The sequence below is a fragment of the Diceros bicornis genome, chromosome 12 (genome assembly GCF_020826845.1).
Source record: "Diceros bicornis minor isolate mBicDic1 chromosome 12, mDicBic1.mat.cur, whole genome shotgun sequence".
In the NCBI taxonomy this organism is placed as follows: Eukaryota; Metazoa; Chordata; class Mammalia; order Perissodactyla; family Rhinocerotidae; genus Diceros; species Diceros bicornis.
In genome coordinates this window covers 23,661,327-23,675,046 of record NC_080751.1, presented here as the reverse complement: position 1 = coordinate 23,675,046, position 13,720 = coordinate 23,661,327, and the positions used below count along the sequence as shown (strand labels likewise).

At 33.7% G+C, this 13,720-nt stretch overlaps 1 protein-coding gene across 5 annotated transcripts in view; it reads right to left on the bottom strand.

The window, feature by feature from the left end:
* Positions 1 to 13,720, bottom strand: part of VPS54 (VPS54 subunit of GARP complex) — a 111,153-nt gene that overhangs the window by 45,900 nt on the left and 51,533 nt on the right. For all 5 annotated transcript variants that reach the window (XR_009221670.1, XM_058551100.1, XM_058551101.1 and 2 more), the window contains one exon: positions 10,418 to 10,803. Coding sequence is in view for 4 of the 5 variants with exons in the window: in XM_058551100.1 (XP_058407083.1) it covers positions 10,418 to 10,803 (386 nt within the window). In the remaining variant the exon portion in view is untranslated. The remainder of the gene's footprint in view (positions 1 to 10,417; positions 10,804 to 13,720) is intronic.

The window sequence follows — 13,720 nt, the reverse complement described above, 5'->3', positions numbered from 1 at the left end:
ACTGAAAATATAAAAATACTGAGCTACAAACTATCCATGGAACTTTTTCTCAAAAAATGTAATGTTCCTTTTTAACCTATCTCTAATATTTGCAGATCCTAGCTAGGGTTAAAGTAAGAAGGACTCTAATCTGGACCACTGTGGGGATGGTAAAGGCAAGTATTACTGAAGGGATTTGGAACTAGGGATTCCTGAAGGGATTTTTCCCTAGAAAAAGCATGCACCATCCAAGTGACAAGAATGGTCCCATGTAGTCCATGCTATGCAGGGCATTGACGATGGGTACCTTTATATACAAAGGGATTTTTGCCACACAATCTAATAGCTTCATAAAACAATAGGTTAAAAAACACCTAGGTAATCTAGTTGGTCCAAAGTATTTCAAAATTAAGTGAAATAGGCCAACGGGAAATCTGTTTATACCCTAGGATAAAAAATTTTTAAAAAGCTCTATCTTTGGGGGAAATTTAAAAACATTTATATTTAAATGTTTAAATTTCAGATAAAATTTTAGCTGAAATTTAAACATTTATAATTAAATAAAAACCAAACATTTAAAAATATACATACTACACTTACTCGAAAAACAAACCCTTAACGTTGGCAATTGTATTCACTAAGCACAGATATAGTATATTTAAAAAAAATTAGTTTAAACCATGTGACCTTTTAGACAGATCCATTGTTCTTTTATAAACTACAGATGGTAAGTAATGCAGTGATAATTTTGAAAAAAATCTGGTAAGTGAAATAATGTCTAAACTTCCATTTTGCAACATGAAAATATTTCTTACAGCTAATTAGAAGACTAATAAGGTTTTCATAAATGGCACCAACGTCTCACAATAAACTAATTCAGAACATATCCACTAGTACAAACTAAAACATTGCCATAAGGGGAATTTGGCAGTGTCTAGCAAAATTACATAGGCAATTAGCCTTTGACCTAGGAATCTCACTTCTCAGAATCCATCTCAAAGATACACTGATGAAAATACAAAAGAACATACGTTCATTGCGGCACTGTTGGTAACTGCAAAGGAATGGAAACAACCCAAATGTTGACCAATAAGAGGCTAGTTCAATATATCATAACAGACACTATACACTTTTAAAAGAATTAAGGAATATCAATTAACGTACTATATAAAGAGCAGTTTCTCAACCTTTTTTTCAATATTGTCCCCCAAGAAGTCTTTTTAGACATTTTCATTCCTAATCACCCCCCCATAAAATTTTAGTATCACAGATATACTGTGTATCTGTTTATGTACCATGACCCTTGGGAGGGCCACAAACCACTGTAACATCCAACATTTTATTCACTCTTCAAGAACCAATTTTTGCCCCATTGGGGTGATATTCCCCATTGAGAATGCATACTGTAATCTCCAGAGTGTACTGTAAGCTGAAAACAGCAAAGTGGAGAAAAGTATGTCGAGTATGCAAATGCTTATCTAAGACGAGGGACACACAGAGGGAGGGAGGGAGGGATGGATGGATGGATGGATCAATATAAACCAAAACTTTTTAAAATGGTGACTTAAAGGGGTATATAGGGAGGAAGGGGACCAGAATTAAAGTTAAATTTCTCTAAGTATGCTATATTTCTTGGATTTGACTTTGGAATCATATAACTACTTAACATAGTTATAAAACAACATTATATATGTATAATTTTTTTAAATAATTTTATTTATTTATTTATTTTTCCCCCAAAGCACCAGCAGATAGTTGTATGTCATAGTTGCACATCCTTCTAGTTGCTGTATGTGGGACGTGGCCTCAGCATGGCCGGAGAAGCAGTGCATCAGTGCGCACCCGGGATCCAAACCCGGGCCGCCAGCAGTGGAGCGCGCGCACTTAACCACTAAGCCACGGGGCCAGCCCACAACATTATATTTTTAAAAAAATCAATCCTTAAACTATCAAAATCAAATGAAACAAATTAACTGTGTATCAAGTTAGTGGCAAATCTACACAAAGCGGAATTATTTCAAGTAACTTTAAAACATAGTAATTTATCCGTTCATCCCACAAAGGATATATCCTTAAGAAGAGAAAGAAATTCTATATGTTTGTAGTATATTACTAACATTGTTAGTTCTGAGAGCATTCTATATATATTGGGATATAACAAATGAGTAATTACGTTGGTGTCACTGGGAACCACAATTTTCAGCCTGTTTGAAAGGAGATACATATGTAAGATTGAAGAAGTAAAAACTCTATAGTCCTGAATTTAAATTGGAACTATCAATACAAACTCATATTTTTTCTTTAAAAAGAGAAAGTTATTTTCTAGTTTTGTCCACTACAAAGGCCTAGAGATAATGACCAATGCAGTAGCAAGGAATATCTCTGGTACCCAGACTGTAATTTTTAAATACCATTTCCTACTAAAAGAAACTAGGGCTCCTTAGAGAAATGGCGGACTACAAATCTGGGGCAGAAAATGTATAATATGAACATCTTGCCATAACACAAAGTACGAAAACTATCAATGACTAGTCATGAAATGTCAGGACTCAAGAATAAACTTGAGGAGGTTCCTACAAAAGATAGGACAGTTTGAACATCGATAAAAAAGCAAAGATCTTAAGTACTTCAATATTTATAAAATATATTTTTATAAAATTATATAAAATATTTTATATTAAAATTATAAAAATATTTGTTTAAAAATTCATCAGTCACCTTTGGAAGACGCTAGACTTTCAATTCATTATTTTGAAAACTGCTAAATAAAGGAAAAGAATCTAGAATTTACCCTGCCTATCCTTGTAAGAATTGTCCTTCAGAGTTACCAAATAGTTGTTATGGAGAAATATCACTTTATAGAAATATTCCAGTTAATAAATGAATATGGAAGTATATAATTAGAATATCATGATTTACAATCCATAATAAGATGATAAACCTAGGCAACGATCATCAAATGGCTGCTAATATCATAAAAAGAGAGACAACCAGGTATGTGCCTCTTAACCAACATACACACCACTACCTATGGCACCTATTACCTATTTACAAAAAGTAAAACTTAAATTTGATCAAGCCTTTAAATCTAACTACCAGTTTATAGAAAATATAGGAAAAAGAAAAACATGCTAAACATGGGGATGCAGTCGGCAAAACCCAGACTGTGAGAAGTTCTATAAGACAAATAACTCAATTTCTTTATTAAATATTTTGAAAGGGAGAAAATGAGAAGAATGGAGAACTATATATCAAAGACACTTGAAATACATCAACCAATTGCAATGTATAGATATTATTTGGATCCTAATTTCAACAAACACTATAAAAAAGAATTTTGAGACAAAATTTGAAGAAAAATTTGAACACTGACTAGCTATTTGAAAATATAAATGATATTAGAGTTATCTTTTTAAAAATCCTTATCTTTAAAAGATACATAATAAAATATTTATGGATGAAATGAAATGATATTTTGGATTTGCTTCAAAATAATCTAGGAGTCGAGGAGGGGTATAGAGAAAAGACAGTTGGCCATGAGTTGATAACTTACAGGTGATATACAATTTATCCAGCTTCATATAACTCTCCTCATATAATTTCCTGTATTTTTGTGTATATTTGAGTTTTCAATAAGTTTTTTAAAAAGCAGCAACAGGGTAAGATATAAATCTACACATAATTTTAACATTGCTTGGTTCTCAATTAGTGTTTATGAAGATCACAGATTCCTTTTTAATGCAGACTACAGGTTAACACTCAGGTATGTGTTATCCTCAGGTATGAAGAGTCTTCAACAAACCACAGCAAAGAATTATGGTAGGAAGTCCATGTGACTGTATCTACTGATGTTTGGGCACCAAAATAATAAAACTCTCTGCCATTTCAGCATAATATAAATGTAAGGTTCTACTTGACCTCAGATATTGTCTTAAATAACTGAGTGGCTTCATTTTTATGCATTCTTAACCTAATTTTAAAGTCTGATAAATATTATAAAAGAGAGCGGATATAAATCTCAATACTAACATCAAATAGTATTTATTATGAAATCACAGGTATATGATTATATGCAAAGATTTGTCTAAACAAATCATTAAATAAAACTTCCAGAATTAAAATGTTCTACAAGATTCATCTATTCATCCTTGTTCTAATTTTTTTATATGCTTGACTACTTTGACAGGAGATGCAATAATAATGGCCTGCACATTATTATTAACTTTATCAAAAATATTTAATAGGCAAATCTGCTAACAGTTCATTTTAAAAGTATGTATTCTAATAATCACACACAGTAATTTAGAGTGGTGAAGGAAATCTACTGAAATGACAAATAACCAAAATATCACTTTCTGAAAAAGTACTTAGGTTCATACAACCAGCTTAAATAAATGAGAACAATTCCAATACTTTCTACTTTGATATGCCTCAATTTATACATTAATTCAGATCTTCTACTAAGCTGTAAGTTCACTACAATGACCTTTGTGCTGCTTTTATCAGAGAAACTAACATATCATTGAACTCCACAGTAATTCTAGTTTCATCAAATAGCAGAAAGTCTGTTTTTTGGCTTTATCACAGAGCACACAATGTGGATGTTTTCTTACTATAATGTTTTGAAGATTTGAATTATAGGAGATTATAGCAGGATCAAAGAATATGTTAAATACCTTTTGATACTTCCAATAATAAAAATCCCATAAATGGAATCCCAAAGTGGCCAATCAATGAAACCACAATAAGCTGGAATCTATAGTTAACTCTGAATGTTTTCCACCTTTTCTTTCCAAAGAAAAACAGGCTTATGACTAGATAACAACCTAGTTTCATTCATTTTTATCCTAAAATCAACTACTATGGTAAGTCCTAGCTCAGCAAACCTAGCCCACAGTTTAACATCTATCGCACTATAAAGTCAGCATTGATGTTCAGAGTGATCTACTTGAGGTCCTATAAATCCTCGATCAAATATACATAGCTCTCGGGTCAGATGAGACCTGGGTTGAAATCTCAACTCTACTGTTTCATAACTTACTGTAGATTTTGAAGCAAGTCACCTAAGACTTTCTGTGCCTCGGTTTCCTTATCTATTAAAATGGGGATAAGGGGACCAGCCCTGTGGCATAGTGGTGAAGTGCGCGCGCTCTGCTGCTGGCGGCCCGGGTTCAGATCCCAGGCGCGCACCGAGACACCGCTTGTCACACCATGCTGAGGCGGTGTCCCACATAAAGTGGAGGAAGATGGGCACAGATGTTAGCTCAGGGCCAGTCTTCCTCAGCAAAAAGAGGAGGATTGGCATGGATGTTAGCTCAGGGCTGATCTTCCTCAAAAAAAAAATAAATAAAAATAAAAATAAAATGGGGATAAGATTACCTATCTCATTGAGGTGTTTTTTTTGGGGGGGGCTGTCAAATAATACATGCAATATACTTAGCACAGTTAGTATCTGGTACAGAGTACCAAAGTATTCAAAATATGTTCTTAGGTTTTATAGTGGTGGTGGTAGTAGAGTAATGGTGGTAGTAAATGGTAAGAAAAGAAAGTTAACAATGGTGAAAACTGAAAGAGTTTCTACATAAACCTTTACAATGAGAAAGAGTAAATAGGGGCCAGCCCAGTGGCACATTGGTTAAGTTCGTGCGCTCCGCTTTGGCAGCCGGGGGTTCCCAGGTTCAGATCCCAGGCACGGACCAACGTACCGCTTGTCAAGCCATGCTGTGGAAGCTTCCCATATAAAGTAGAGGAAGATGGGCACGGATGTTAGCCCAGGGCCAATCTTCCTCAGCAAAAAGAGGAGGATTGGCATCGGATGTTAGCTCAGGGCTAACCTTCCTCACCAAAAGAAAAAAAGAGTAAACAACTACACTACATCCTTGAATTTCAAGGTAAGTGAAGCTTTCCATACCAAAACCTGCAAGTTATCAAGGTTCAAATATATTCTTACATCCATAATGAGACTTCTGTATTACACCTGCTTAACAAGTATTTGAATGTCATTAACCTATCAGCAACACATTTAGTTAAATTAGTATAGAACACAAATGATATATATTGTTACACTAATTACCATACTTTTTTTATTGCTGATAGCAGAATTTCATTTCATGAGCAATCGTTAAAAATATTTATGTCCTAATAATTCAAATTGCCCAGTTTTGCAAAACTTAGGCAATAATTTAAAAATCTTTAATTATAAAAATCAACAAATGTTCAAAAGATCCATTTTAATAATTATGAATTATGCAATGAGCCAAAATTTCCCAGTGTGTAAATTACTCTCCACGCTCAGAAGAGGAGATAGAACTGTGAGATTTTTACATCAATAACAGATACATTGTACCCCTAACATATTAGTAGGACACTCTTTGAAAAGAGAAAGGAAGATGTTTTAGTTGAAAATTTTGTTTTAAAAAGAATGAAATCATGTGGGAAGATGTTACCACTTTAATTCCAAATTCTGAAAAAGTAGAATACCCAATGGCAATTAGAAACCAGGCTTTTCAATTCTAGTGCATACTAGAGTCTCACAGAGAGCTTTAAAAAAATACAAATGTGCAGACTTTACCCCCTAGGAAATCTAAGTTAACTGGTTTGGATGAAGTGTGGTATACTTTTTTTTTTTTAATAATTTTATTTTTTATTTTTTTTCCGCCAAAGCCCCAGTAGATAGTTGTATGTCATAGCTGCACATCCTTCTAGTTGCTGTATGTGGGACACGGCCTCAGCGTGGCCGGAGAAGCAGTGCGTCGGTGCGCGCCCGGGATCCCAACCCTGGCCAGCAGCAGCGGAGCACATGCACTTAACCACTAAGCGACGGGGCCAGGCCTGGTATACCTTTTTAAAAGCTCATCTGAGGATTCTAATATGCAGACAGGATTAAGAACTACAGTCATATATAAACTACCAATGATCAATCAGGGACTATGATTATGGAAAGAAAAAGAAAGAATAAGAGAATGGTACAAAGAGTCAAGATACATTTGGTAATACCCTGGCAGATTCCATAAATATGTAAATATTTATTTTTTAATAAATAAATAAATAAATAAAAGCTCTTGCCTAAGACATTCAGGGCCCAATAGAAAGATATTTTTTAAAAAAACAACACAAATGACAATAAAACATGGTAAATGTTGTAAAATTTCATTAAAGAATACAAACAAAATGTCCTGGGAGTTTCAAAGTCACAAAAAAAGTTTCTATAGAAAATAATATCAAGATTAAAAAATATAGAAAGACTGAGAAAAAAGAAAACATACATAAGCACTTTTTACTACCACTGACTGGAAAATATATAATAGGTTAATAGCACACAGAAATATCGGACACAAATAAGACTATTCAAATTATTTTTAAATAAGTAGAGATTTGCAATTATAGTAATTTGACTATTAGAAGATTTTGATGTGAAAGTTCCTTTTAAAAGCATTAGTAAGAACATAGCCAAAAACAAAACTTGGACTAAGATCTATCAAATGGAAAGACTATTAACAAATCAATCCAATAGAGTCCTTTGGTTATTCTACTGAGAGAAAGATTTCTTATTTTAAGTAAGACTCTATGCTTTTCTAAGATATGCCCCACAAAAATGACTAAACTTTGGTCTCTGGTATGAAAAAAAAAAAGAGAAAAGTGTGTAAAATTCAAGTACAGTATCTCTTTTCTCCCACTGGGAGAGCATAATTATTTTAATAAACTAAGAACAGAGGTTACACCACTAACACTTATAGTAGACAAGAGACCTATAACACACGTTATCCTAATTGATCAGACAAAAACAAAAAGGGTTCAAAACTAATTCTTATGCTTCCAAATAAAGTTAAACGGCATTAAAAATATCTGTGAAGCTATAAAAGAAAGTAACTGATGATGATATTTATCAACTTTATAGCAAAAGGAATGATAAACTAAATCATTCAGATAGGATTTGACAGTAATTAAAAAAAAAAAAACTGGATTACAATATAGCCAGCCTTAAATTATTTAAACTATGAGTCAGTATTCTTCCTTGATGGAAAAACATTTTCTTTTAGAGTATTTTTATCTTTGAAAATTACTTGCATATGAAGGTGTTTATCAGAAGTTAGAAGAAATTCAACACAAGTTCTGATACCAAACTTCTATACAGTTATTACCACACTGATATTTGATAGGTAGCTTTGCAGAAATGTTTTATATGAAGAATAAATACTCTTTACACATGTGTACGTTCTTAAAAAATAATAGTAGAAAGATATTTGAGCAAAATGTAGACAATCAGAATATTTGGAAATCTTTTTAAAAATCATATACTATTTTATGAACAATATTTTATTCTTTGAGTTAAGATACAAACAAAAAGAGTAAGGGTGCAAATAAATGTAAACTCTTCTTTGGGCTCAAGATAAATATGAGATTATAAAATTTTCATTCTGTGTCCAATAAATCATAATCTACTGGGAATAAATATCCAACCCTGTTCTTAAATTTTTTCCAGATAGCTTTGGATAACTATACATCAACATTATTAGGCATAAACTTATGACTCAAGGAAAATTAAATAAAATAAAATAAACTGCAGGACCTTTGGGGTAAAAATTACAACAGATTTGGATTTTGTGTTTAGCAGGCAAGCAATCAACCTTTGATCCTATTTCTCAGCACTGTTCTATTTAGAGGATAAAGCACTCTATACTCTGTAGAACTGGCTCCCAGGTCTGTTCATCAACATTCATGATATTATATAGTAGAGACAAGTGAAAAACATAGTTTCTGTCATTACAGAAGTCCATTTTTCTAAAGCAGTGACAAAATTTTTATTTTAAAAATATATTCCAGGGCCAGCCCGGTGGCTTAGTGGTTAAGTGCACGAGCTCCGCTGCTGGCGGCCCCTTCGGATCCCGGCCGTGCACCGACGCACCGCTTCTCCGGCCATGCTGAGGCCGCGTCCCACATACAGCAACTAGAAGGATGTGCAGCTATGACATACAACTATCTGCTGGGGCTTTGGGGGAAAAAATAAATAAATAAAATCTTAAAAAAAAAAAAAAATATATATATATATATATATTCCACACACACGTTCAAAAAAGGGCAATATTTACAATTTCAGAGGTGAAAGGGAAACTAAAAATCATTTAGTCACCCTGGGTTCCACCCTGGGAAATCTAAAATAGGCTTCAAAGGACTATAGACCACTCAAAATTGATTGCAAAATTTTATATACAGGTATATTTTTATGGAAAGAAGTTCCAATCACAGCTTTCAATAGATTCTCAAAAAGGTTTGTGACTCAGACTTTTTCCGTAAACATCCAAGTCTGCATTAGGTTCCTCCCCTAAGGTTAGAGCTCCATAGTGATCTGTACATTCATCATCATACTGTATAGCATATATTATAACTACCCAGGAATTTCTGCCTCCCTGCTCCCGCCAAACGAATTGTAGAAACAGTGAGAGCATAGAGCATCTCGGCTTTGTTCATGGCTATATTCCCAGTATTCTGCCTGGGGTCTGACATGTAATAGGTGATCAACAACCATTTCTTGAATGAATGAATCAATCAATCATTTACGTAATTAAACTTGGGCGAATCTTAAAAAAATGCTTTCTAAATAAATATTCCAATTACATATTCTTAGTCAATAAGAATTTATAATTCAATTAAAATAAACTTATTTTGAAGCTAACTTTTCCAGAATATATTATCTATTGTTTTCCAGAATATATTAAGTATCTATTAAGTTACAGAGCACATCTTCCATAAAACTTCTTTGTAGTTACTCAGTAACGTAAAGTTTGGATGGGTTTATCAGTAGATAGGAACTTCCACAAGGACACTGCAAGCCTGCTTAACTGAATGAAATTTTGATGGTTTGCAATTGGTCTACCTGTAAATTAAACATTTTGACATGATCTCACATAAAATAACTAAAACCCTAATCTTAAAGTATTTTCAAAATAAGAACTTAGGAGAAATTGGGTCTTTTCCATCACCATGTGGAAGTTTTTGCAATGTGATAAACAGACAATGCAAATCAGAAACGAATTTTAATAATTATTAAATTTAAAACCTATTCAAGAACTTGTAAAATGAACTTAATTTTAGATATACTGGTATTCTTTCCTTCACCTTGATCTACTATCTTGACACAATACTACTTGAACATTTTCAAAATGTAATCATTTTCAAAGTCATGACTGACCTTTCATTGATTTCATCTACGACAAAATTTAATCTTGCTTCTCTCTCCAAATGTTTCATAAATATTGGTCTTTACAGTTTTTGTTTGTTTCGTTAAAACTAAAATATCAGAATGATAACATTACTAAACAGATCGATCTGAAATAAAAAATACCCATGTAACTTTAAACATATTCACACTTCTTTGGCTAACATTACACACTAAAATTTATCCTTTAAAAATTTCTAACATTTCTAACAGCTTACATACCGGAAGCTATGAATGCCCTGAAGTTCCTGCTGTAGAACCTCCTGTGTTGTTGCTATTAAGTCCAACGCTCCAACAAATTCAGAAGTAGATAACAACACTTGTACTGTAGGCTGAGTTTGGTGTACAGTGGCCATTAATTTCAGTTTATTGTACACTTTAACACAATTATTTCTGGTAAGTGCCAGTCTTAAAATGTGTAGTGATCCTTCACACATTACTTTATCAATCTGTGCAATTTTATCTCGAAGCATTTTTACAGCCTGGGAAGTTTTCTTGAGGTAGTCCTGCAATTCGTGTTGAGAGGTCATTGCATGAAAAAATGCTTCTGAACGTAGAGAGATCTGGTGAGCAATGTTTACTTCCACGATATCCAGATAATGGCTCAGCTTAAGAGGAAAGGGAAAAAAAATCATGGAGCATTAAAAGTATACCTTCCTTGACTATCCCAATACTTTCTGAAAATGATACAAGATTTCTACATGTATTTTAAATCCCATTTTGTGAACTGTTTGATTATGGGGTCCTTGATATTAGGCATAACAAAATGGATGGGAGATGAAAGGTACAGCCACTCCAAAGATTAATAAATCTAAGACAAAAGAGTAGAAGGTGATTTACCTTCTTCTGCTCCTATCCTTACTGCCCTCCAAACATCAACTACATTCTAGAAAGTGAGAGTACCCCACAGTCATCTCAGATTATAATCTAGTTTCAGAAATTCTAAAATCTGAGAGAGAATGATCTCCTTAACCCTCACACATCACCAACATCACACATCACCAACATCACACATCATTTAACTGACCGAAAGATGATTAGAGTAACCATTTATTGACCTCCTCCTTCTATATACCAGGCACTGGTATTTTATATACATCACAGATGAGGAAACTGAGGCTCAGAGACATGAAATAACTTGAATAAAGTCACGTAGTTAGTAAGCAGCAAAACTAAAATTTGAACCCAGGTCTCCCTGACTCAAAAACTGAAGCTCTTTCTACTGTACTTTGCTGCCTCAAAATGCTAACAAATCCATGCAAGACAGATTGGTGGTCCAGTCACAAATTACAGAAAGTATGTATCAGAATTCATTTGGATTTTTTTTCAAGGCTGCTTATTTACATTTCAAAAATTATTTTTCTCAATTTGTAAAACTTAGTTTATTTCCAATGCATTTTCCTCTTAAAAGGTTGACAAATGCCTTAAACAATTAGTTCATGTATATTTTATTTGCAACACTACCAAGATTAATTCCTAACATATATTAAAAATGCTTCCTAATTTCAAATATGAACTTCTAAAACTTGAGTTGTCTTTTCTTCCTTTCTAAATGCACATGCCTTTTTTGGCTATGTTATCTTTCCATTTCTCTCCCACTTTTTTACTTTTAGATTCTTCAACCTATAGCTCAAACTTTAGGCATTATCCCTGAACATCTCAGCAGAATTCATAGCGTTAAAGGGTTAATGGACTTTCAATATTTAGGACTCCTAAAATTAGAAGAGATTACTTGGTCACCAAGCCTCTTTTCTTAAAACCATATAAGATCATGCATTTTTTCAGTAAGGCTCCTCTAATAATCTATTATAATAAATAATAGGTTACAAACAAAAAATTCTTCCAGAGTTTACATCTCTTGAGTTTATACCCTTTTGCTGTTCTTTTCATCTTCAGTATGGCTGTTCATTTGTTTACCTAAAAAGCAATATGGGGACAAAGGTACTTGGGTATGTTGCAAGCTAACATGGACTCAATTTTCAGAAGAGTAAATGGAGAATGGGTAACTCCTTTAGGACAGTGCTGTTCAGAATGCGATTTATATGCTGCTGCCAGTCTGCAAACTATTGAACAGGTTCGTGATAAAATAAGGAACTTGGCTGGAAAGCAAATCAACTACATCGCTAAACCCACTGCACTGTTTTCATAGAAAGACTTTCTTCATGAAGGAAGCAGTGCAATTTTTTCATTCTAGTGCAAACTCCTTATCTCATCACAGACCAGCACTTTGGGAAGCACTACAATAGGATACAAATTTCCCTAATCCTGGTTGTAGCATCTCCTGTCTTGAAAGCTAAGAAGATAAGACAGCTGTTGTCAATCATAAAGTAAGTCTGAGAGTGCTCTCTTGGAATCCTGTCTTCTATTCCTTTTCTTAAGAACAGAGCAGAATGAGCAAGAGCCAGAGTGTAAATATAACAAACCTGATTCTGCAACTTACCAAAAAAAAAAAATTCCATTACTTTAGTCATTTAAAAACATTTAGCATGAGAAAATTGTTTCATTTGAATTTCAAAGATTTCTGCAACTTATCAATATTCTACTCATCTATTCTTTTCAAAGGCATATTTTCGTAATTCATTTCCCATTAAAATTCTATAAAGGGAACAACTTTTAAAGTATTCCTAAAAGTATCTGTATAGATTGATGAGATTTTTATTGGCTTTTGTTGTTTTTCTCTTTTAAGGTATTATTCTACCAGGGCATATATTTGAAATGTGAAAAAGCAGTTTGGGAGTGAGCCTGTGTCCATAAACCCATCATTTTCATCAGATTTATGAATCTGTTCTTACTCAAGGAAATCCTTTAGAAGGTGAAAATGTTGTCAAAGGAAAAAGTGAGTTCATTTTCGTTTTCAACTGTGAGAAAAGGAATACTCATGATTCTTTTCCCACATTTCTTCTCCTCTCCTCCCCAAACTAGTTCTTACTTGAGTTACTGAGGAGGGAACCTAATTTATTGAATAGTCTTTCTAAGGCAAGCTTTCAGACTGCCAAAAGATGTCATTAGACTGAAGCAAAACGCTTTCTTCTCAGTTTAAGAACCACAGTCAGTTTTAGAAAAGCTCTAAACCAAGTGCTGAGAAAGAACAGAGATCAAAGGTCTTTACTTCCTAAGCACGTTTTAAAAGATTCTTGATATGTGAGTTGATATGTTTAAAGTTCTACATTTTTTTTTTTTTTTTTTTTTGCGAGCAGGACTAGCCCTGAGCTAACATCCAACGCCAATCCTGCCCTTTTTTCTTGAGGAAGATTGGCCCTGGGCTAACATCCGTGCCTGTCTTCCTCTACTGTATATGGGACGCTGCCACAGCATGGCTTAGCAAGCGGTGCACCTGCGAACTCCAGGCCGCCACAGCGGAGCGCATGCACTTAACCACTTGTGCCACAGGGCCGGCCCCTAAAGTTCTACATTTTAAATGACTTTCAAGACACTGACTTCTGAAATATAGAACACTGTAAAATTTTTAAAAACCGTTGACTAACAATATGCTAAAGACTAGGCTTTGCAAAGCTAAAAATACAA